This window comes from Etheostoma cragini, chromosome 17 (genome assembly GCF_013103735.1).
Source record: "Etheostoma cragini isolate CJK2018 chromosome 17, CSU_Ecrag_1.0, whole genome shotgun sequence".
NCBI lineage: Eukaryota > Metazoa > Chordata > Actinopteri > Perciformes > Percidae > Etheostoma > Etheostoma cragini.
In genome coordinates this window covers 7,847,567-7,855,772 of record NC_048423.1, presented here as the reverse complement: position 1 = coordinate 7,855,772, position 8,206 = coordinate 7,847,567, and the positions used below count along the sequence as shown (strand labels likewise).

The 8,206-nt window shown below is 33.5% G+C and overlaps 1 protein-coding gene across 2 annotated transcripts in view; it reads right to left on the bottom strand.

Annotated features, from left to right (window-relative positions):
- Window positions 1-209: 209 nt before the first annotated feature.
- Window positions 210-8,206, bottom strand: part of phyhiplb (phytanoyl-CoA 2-hydroxylase interacting protein-like b) — a 20,588-nt gene continuing 12,591 nt past the window's right edge. For both annotated transcript variants that reach the window (XM_034899144.1, XM_034899143.1), the window contains exon 5: window positions 210-1,594. In XM_034899144.1, coding sequence (XP_034755035.1) covers window positions 1,051-1,594 — 544 coding nt within the window. In that variant the 3' untranslated portion in view covers window positions 210-1,050. The remainder of the gene's footprint in view (window positions 1,595-8,206) is intronic.

Below are 8,206 nucleotides of genomic sequence, written 5' to 3'. Positions count from 1 at the left end.
TCTGTGTATATATGTGTGTATATATAAAATATGTGTGTATATCAATAAAAATAAATATTTTTTTCACATTTATTCTTCTAGACACAGTTTATGGTTCTACTTTCTTTCTTTTCCACAGACTACAATAAAATAAGAATGACTGTTGCAAAATGTTGCTATGGTAGAAGTACTGACTCATGCTGCACAGAGCTGCATCATGCTTATTATTATTTTTTTTTTTAAAGGTCAACAAGTAGTTCACACTTGGTCATCAAAGACTTGAGTGAACACACATTTTAGAGGCTGTTGCATTAGTACTGTTAAGATTCCACAGCGGCTTCCATCTGGTTTTTAACACCTTTGGTATAAAGAAAGATGACTATCGATGCTGCAGCCAGATAAAATTGTAGTACCAGTCAGTGCCACTAGAAGGAGGTAAAAACAGAAGAAGTCTGAAATTGTCTACGGTGGAATGAGAAGAAAACTTTCTAAATACGACAAACTAAAGTCAAAGTAATTGAAACAGCAAAATGTGTCCAGAAATACAGTGGCTACTCGGTCATCAGCATATCAATAATAACAAGGCAAAGGCCATTAACAAAATACGGGACAAATGTTCAAAGTAATTAACAGGAAACTGAACATAATCAGCCAATGTTTGTTAGTACAGTTAAAGGGTTTGGTCAGTAAGCCAGGGTTGACTTGCAGGGTGGATAGCTCTGGGTGTTGGTGTCCCAGGTTTAGATGTCTCAGTTAATGGTCCCTTATGTGGGATATCTTTAGGTATGTTTTTATTATGTATGTTTTCAACATTTAGGGTAACCCTTTTCAGATGAGGAGACAACAATGCAGGTGTCAAGAGTAAGTAACTTCCTCCACTCTTCTTTGGAAATGATGGTCTCTTCAGAGTAAAGAGTGGTGTCAGAGATATGTGGGTGTGCATGTCTGGGAGCCTACTAAATCTGCTGCTTCATGCATGTGTCTGCTGCTTCAGTACATGTGGACTTCCTGTGTTTGTTTAGAGCTCAGCGACCTCTAGTCCTTCCCTCCTCTCCTGCATTCTGTCTGTTCTTAGCGTCCAACACTGATGTTGCAGGTCTTGCAGCTGGGGTCCTTCTTGGCATTTACTGTAGACATGCTCATCAGCTGGTGCCCACTGATCTCCGCCACAGAGCCTAACGCCAGGTCTACGGGCTCCGTGTAGATCACCTCCAGGATGACATCCTGGGCGTGGTGAAACACCAGACTGCCATCACCCTCTTCACCCTTCTTGCAGGTCAGGAAACGGTTGTTGGTGATGTCTAGCGCAGGAAGCCTCTGCTTACAGAACTCGTCTCCTGTGGAGCCCTTTGGCGCCAGGACCAGAATAACATAGTGGTAAGCTGTGTACATGCAGTAGAAGTCTCCAAAGTACAGGTTGGTGTCTGGGTTGAAGAGCGTGTCAGCCCGAACTTCAAAGCGGTGGCGGCCATAAGGGGAGTCCTGTGGAGGCTTGCCTGTGTTGAACTCTGTGTTGCAGCTGAAGAAAATGCCCTCTAGCTTGCCGCTGATGGGTGAGCCGTGGCTGCCGCTGTTGTCTTTCACTGACTGCAGCATCCGGTTCTCCTGTGCCTCCCTAGAGTTTAGAAAAAGAATACAAATTGGCTTTAAACAAACACATGATTTTCCCTCTCAGGAAATCAGTCATATTTGGAAATGCCGGCAGACGGCATGACATGTGGGAAAAGCTGATCAAATTTGTAAGATGTAAGTCTCATGACACAATGAACTGAATGGAATACATATCAAGTTTCACTATTTCTGGAACTGTAATGACATTAGCTTAGTCCAGTTTGTCTCTCAGAAACCTATTGTGAGAAAAAAGCTGCATTGAGAAACTACATCTTTCATTATGACAAACTGCTAGAAAACAAAAGCAGCTTTCAGCATGCTAATTAAAAGATGAACATTCAAAGTGATGACTGATTCTGTGGCAGATGCATATCTTCCCCCCAGGAATGTAATTACAATTATAATTGGAGCTTCGGAGCTCAGATTTACTCTATCACTCCAAAGGTTGTACTTATATCCATAACTGATGCTTTGTTGGTGGCATTATGGAATTAGTCAGCTCCCACTGCAGGTCACTGGAGCAGAGGCCTTATCAAGTGGCAATGTCACTACTGTTACTCCCCACATGATGGTGCAGTTTAACAGAAGCACTTTCAGTATACTGTAGCAGAGAGATGAAGCTCTACCTAAGGGTAGAAGTCTATCCAGATGATGTCATGCTGTAAAGCTCCAGCAAAAGAGTACACACAAGCTTTGGCTTTTGTACAGTAATGCGCTTTGTCAGACATAGAGCATTGAGAGAACATTTGAGGAAAAAAAGACTACACCATTAAAGGGGTAGGACTTGACAAGACGTTAAAAAAAAAGCACTCACATTAACACAGACAAAATCCAGTATACACTATGTAACTAACTGTAGAACTAAAACAGGCTTCTTCAGAGATATTCCTTCTCTTCCTCCCATCTGCCACACTCCTAACAATAAAACAGACCTGTGCATCTTTTGTAGCCACAAGCATGTTTACTTTTTCTTTCCCCAGGGTATATGCAGGAATCATGACGTTAAATGTAATACATTTTAAGACCCTTTCCATAGATTCTGGGACCCCATGACCACTTCTAACACTTCCAAGTTCTAAACAGTTATATCAGTGACACACTTTAACTTACATTTACTATACGTTTTGTAAGTTAGCACAACTTAACAGTCATAGCTTGTGATAACTTGGCTGTATCAATGCAACATAATTCAGATTTACTTATGTAAGTAACAGAGAGAAGGACCCTAAATAAACTGTTGTACATCAACCTCTGAACAGCACATGCACGAGGCAGAGGAGTGTGTTCACTGGCAGAATGCTGTCTCCGTCCTGCTCAACAGACTGAAGAAATCTTTGTCCCCCAGGCCATAAAGTATATACTCAAACCAGCGATGGGGAAGTGAAATTGATTGAATGTTCAACTGCATTATGTTATTGATGCTAGACTGTCAGTCTGTTACTGGCTGTGTTAGCCTTATTCAAAATTTGCATTTGTTTACAGTTTTTTACGATTGCCACGACAATCTTTTCAATACTTTTAACAACTTTCCTAAACTCTTAACACAGTTAACACTGAATCTATCTGTGCGGGCTATACATTTAACACATTTCGTGTTGCTTTAACACAAAATGCATACAGTTGACACAAATTTAAAATGCTTGAACATCTTTTACAAACAAGCTCAATCAAGACCAAAACAATGGATATTTACTGCCAAATTCACAAATGTTTTCACACTGTATGTCGGAACCGATAACATCATGTCCAAACCCTAACTTATAGGTTAAAGTGAAAAAGAACAGCTCTTCAGAAATAAACACAAATATATCCCCTGCATTTTTTATTTAATTGCTACTGAAAAACAGCTGATTGAAGCTATGCAAATGGATTAATCGCAGCTGATTCCCATCCAGGAAACACACTCAGCCGTTGAAGTTCTTTGTATCACATGACCATCTGTTTTTATTATTTATATGTAACAGTAAGTGAGTGTTGTACTTTAAGAGCAAAGATTACTGTAACCAAAGTCAAATTCTTTGTTTGTTTACGCAAACCTGGCCACAACTGAATCTGATACGTTACAGTAGTACATACAGTAAAAGACGACCTATTTGGGCTGATATTGTGTGGAAAAGAACAATACAGCAGAGATGAATACAACGAAAGTACAAAAAATTCCTTGCCAAGCGGAATGGAAGGTGAGTACCAGGAAAATTCTGTCTCTGTCTCCTTTTTTTCCATAAACCATACATTCTGCCGTATAAGATCATTCATTTTTTGTATTAAAAAATATACAATACATTGTATTGTTTATCAAAATAAACAAAATTCATGCCTTTACCAAACCCAACAAAACAAAAATCTAGAGAGACTTCAAGAGAAACTGCAGACACATAAAATAATGCAGTTTCTGTAATTCCACCTGATGTTAGTGTTTTGTCTGATATTGTTGTATGATTGACTAAATGTTCCTGTTGGGAGATGTGGTAGTGTTTTGAAAAAAATATTTGATTTTGAGAGATGTTTGTATTGTTTTGGTAGACATTGTGTTATAGCGTATTATTGTATTTTGAAAATTTGTGTTGGAGTTTAGTTTACAATGCGTGACTTTGAGCAGGAAATTAAATGTTTTGTCATTTATGTGTTGTAGGTGTGAGGGTGCGTTAAGAAACAAATAATTAAAAATTGTTAAAATGTTAAAAAGTGTTACAAAAAGTTTTCATAGCTATTGTAAAAATCTGTATATACTGTATTTATCTTCTATTTGTATTTATATTATCAACAGTATTCATTCTTGCACTGTTTTACTATCTATCTATCTATCTATCTATCTATAATGAAATGAGCGACTAATCCTACACACTCTTGAACTCTTGTTATGTCAAATAAAAAGTCATAAGAAAATATGATAAAAAGTTTTACTGTCACCTTTTTAATTGCTTTTACTTGTATTAATTTATTTATTTATTCATGATTCATACTACTGGTTCTACTGTGACACAGAGTTTCCCTTCGGGGATCAATAAAGTATTTCTGATTCTGATTCTAATTCTGATTCTGATATACAGCCCAAGTATTTGGCGTTTCATTCTTTTATTGTCTTCTGGGTACCCTGCTTTTACTTTCTGGCTCAAATCACTTTCATAAATTCTGTTTTTAAAGGTGTTATATAAACAAAGTTCTTATTATTATAATGTATATCATAAAAAAGTTAATACTATAGTATGTCACAAAAGCTATAGTGTAGTATGTCATAAGAAATGTTATAAAAAGTCATACATTTTATAGTATGTCATAAAAAATGTATAAAAAATACATAGTATAGTATTTCATAAAAAGTCAAAGAAATTCATAAAAAGTCGTAGTAGCAAATAGTATAGCATGTCATGTGACCAGGTCATCTCAGTTGGTAGAACAGGTGCAAATATCTAGAGGTTTACTCCTCCACATGGCCCGGGTTCTCCGACCTGCGGCCTTTTGCATGTCATTTCCCTTCTGTCCTGTGGAATTAAAGGCCTAAAATGCTCAAAACCAATAATCTTTAAAATTACATTTGTCAATAAAAATAAGTATGTCAATAAAAGTCATAAAAAAGTTATAGAATAGTGTGTCATTGAAAATAATAAAAAAGTTAGTTTAGTATATCATAAGAAAGTAGTTTATTATGTAATAAAAGTCATAAAATGTGATAAAAAATCATGGTATATATGCCATAAGAAAGTCATTAAAAGTCATAGTATAGCATGCCATAAAAGTCATAAAAAGTCATTGTTTAGTATGTAAAAAGGTTATAGTGTAGTATGTGATAAAAATGTCATAGTACAGAATGTCATCAGAAAGTTATGAAAAGCCATAGTTTAGTATGTCATGAAAGTCATTGTATGTCAAATTTTATTTCATCAAAAAGTCATAGTATAGTATGTCACAAAAAGTCATGGTTTATTATGTCATAAAAAAATAAAACAGTCAGCATAGTATGTCATAAAAAAGTCACAGAATAGTATTTCATAAAAAGTCATAGTTTATTATGTCATAAAAAATAATAAAATAGTCAGTATAGTATGTCATAAAAAAGTCCTTGAATAGTATGTAAATAAGAGTAACGAAAAAGTCATAGTGTAGTATGTCATGAAAAGTATTTTGTATTTCATAGACTTTCATTTGTATTTCATAAAAAGACATGAAATAATCATAGTATAGTATGCCATAAACAATGTATAAAAAAGTCATAGTATAGTTTATCATAAACATTTTATAAAAAACTTAGTATAATATCTGATTAAAAAGTCATTGAAATGTACGTCATAAAAAGTCATAGTTTACTATGTTATACAAAGTCATAAAAGTCATAGTATAATATGTCATAAAAACATCATAAAAAGTCATAGTTTAGCATGCCTTAAGAACGTCATAAAAAGTAAGAAAAACTCATGGTATAGGATGTCATAAAAACGTCATAAAAAATTTATCAGAAAGTCATGAAAGTCCTTGTATGGTATGTCATAAAAGTCATTGTATGTCAAATTCTTTTCAGAAAAAAGTCATAGTATGGTATGTCATAAAAAGTCAGTTTATTATGTCAGAAAAAGTGTCAGGTTTAAAAAGTCATAAAAAAGTCATAAAAACTGAGTAGTGCCATAAAAATGCATGAAAAAGTTAGAATAGTATGTCATAAAACAGTCATAGTATAGTGTGTCATAAAAAATCATAAAAAATGAGTAGTACCATAAAAATGTATGAAAAAGTTAGAATAGTATGTCATAAAACAGTCATAGTATAGTGTGTCATAAAAAGTCATACTATAATATGTCATAAAAAGTCATAGTATAATATGTCATAAAAAGTCATAGTATAGTGTGTCATAAAAAGTCATAGTATAGTGTGTCATAAAAAGTCATAGTATAGTATGTCATCGGCAGGTGCAAGTCCTCACAGCCTGAACCTGCTGCTGCTACAGCAGTGGACAAAAAGGAGGAGGAGGAGGAATACATTCCATATGAGAAGTCATAAAAAGTCATAGTTTAGTGTGTCACAAAAAGTCATAGTATAGTATGACATAAAAAGTCATAGAATAGTGAGTCATAAAAAGTCATAGTATAGTGTGTCATAAAAAGTAATAGTTTAGTGTTCCATAAAAAAAAATAGTATAGTATGTCATAAAATGTCATAGTATAGTGTGTCGTAAAAAGTCATAGTATAGTGTTTCATAAAAAGTCAGTTTATTATGTCAGAAAAAGTGTCAGGTTTAAAAAGTCATAAAAAAGTCATAAAAACTGAGTAGTGCCAAAAAAATCTATGAAAAAGTTAGAATAGTATGTCATAAAACAGTCATAGTATAGTGTGTCATAAAAAGTCATAAAAAATGAGTAGTGCCATAAAAATGTATGAAAAAGTTAGAATAGTATGTCATAAAACAGTCATAGTATAGTGTGTCATAAAAAGTCATACTATAATATGTCATAAAAAGTCATAGTATAGTGTGTCAGAAAAAGTCATAGTATAGTGTGTCATAAAAAGTTATAGTTTAGTGTTTCATAAAAAGTCATAGTATAGTATGTTATAAAACTTCATAGTATAGTGTGTCGTAAAAAGTCATAGTATAGTCTTTCATAAAAAGTCATAAAAAATGAATAGTATAGCCATAAACATTTATGAAAAAGTCAGAATAGTATGTCATAAAACAGTCATAGTATAGTGTGTCATAAAAAGTCATAGTATAGTATGTCATAAAACGTCATAGTATAGTATGTCGTAAAAAGTCATGGTATAGTGTTTCATAAAAAGTCATAGTATAGTATGTCATAAAAAGTCATAGTATAGTGTGTCATAAAAAGTAATAGTATAGTGTTTCATGAAAAGTCATAAAATAAGTCACAATATAGTATCATAAAAACTCATAGTATGGTATGTCATCGGCAGCTGCAATGTCCTCACAGCCTGAACCTGCTGCTGCTACAGCAGTGGACAAAAGGGAGGAGGAGGAGGAAGACATTCCATATAAAAAGTCATAAAAAGTCATAGTATAGTATGTCATAAAAAGTCATAGTATATGTGTCATGAAAAGAAATAGCATAGTGTGTCACAAAAAGTCATAGTATAGTATGTCATAAAAAGTCATAGTATAGTATGTCATAAAAAGTCATACTATAGTATGTCATAAAACGTCACAGGATAGTGTGTCATAAAAAGTCATAGTATAGTGTTTCATAAAAAGTCATAGTATAGTATGTCATAAAACATCATAGTATAGTGGGTCGTAAAAAGTCATAGTATAGTGTGTCATAAAAAGTAATAGTATAGTGTTTCATAAAAAGTCATAGTATAGTATGTCATAAAAAGTCATAAAAAATGAGGAGTACAGTATGCCATAAGAAGTCATACTATAGGTGTCATAAAAAGTAATAGTATGGTGTGTTTCAAAAAGTCATAGTATAGTGTTTCATAATAAGTCATAGTATAGTATGTCATAAAACTTCATAGTATAGTAGGTCGTAAAAAGTCATAGTATAGTGTGTCATAAAAAGTAATAGTATAGTGTTTCATAAAAAGTCATAGTATAGTGTGTCATAAAAAGTCATTGTATATAGTTTCATAAAAAGTCATTGTATAGTGTGTCATAAAAAGTTATAGTATA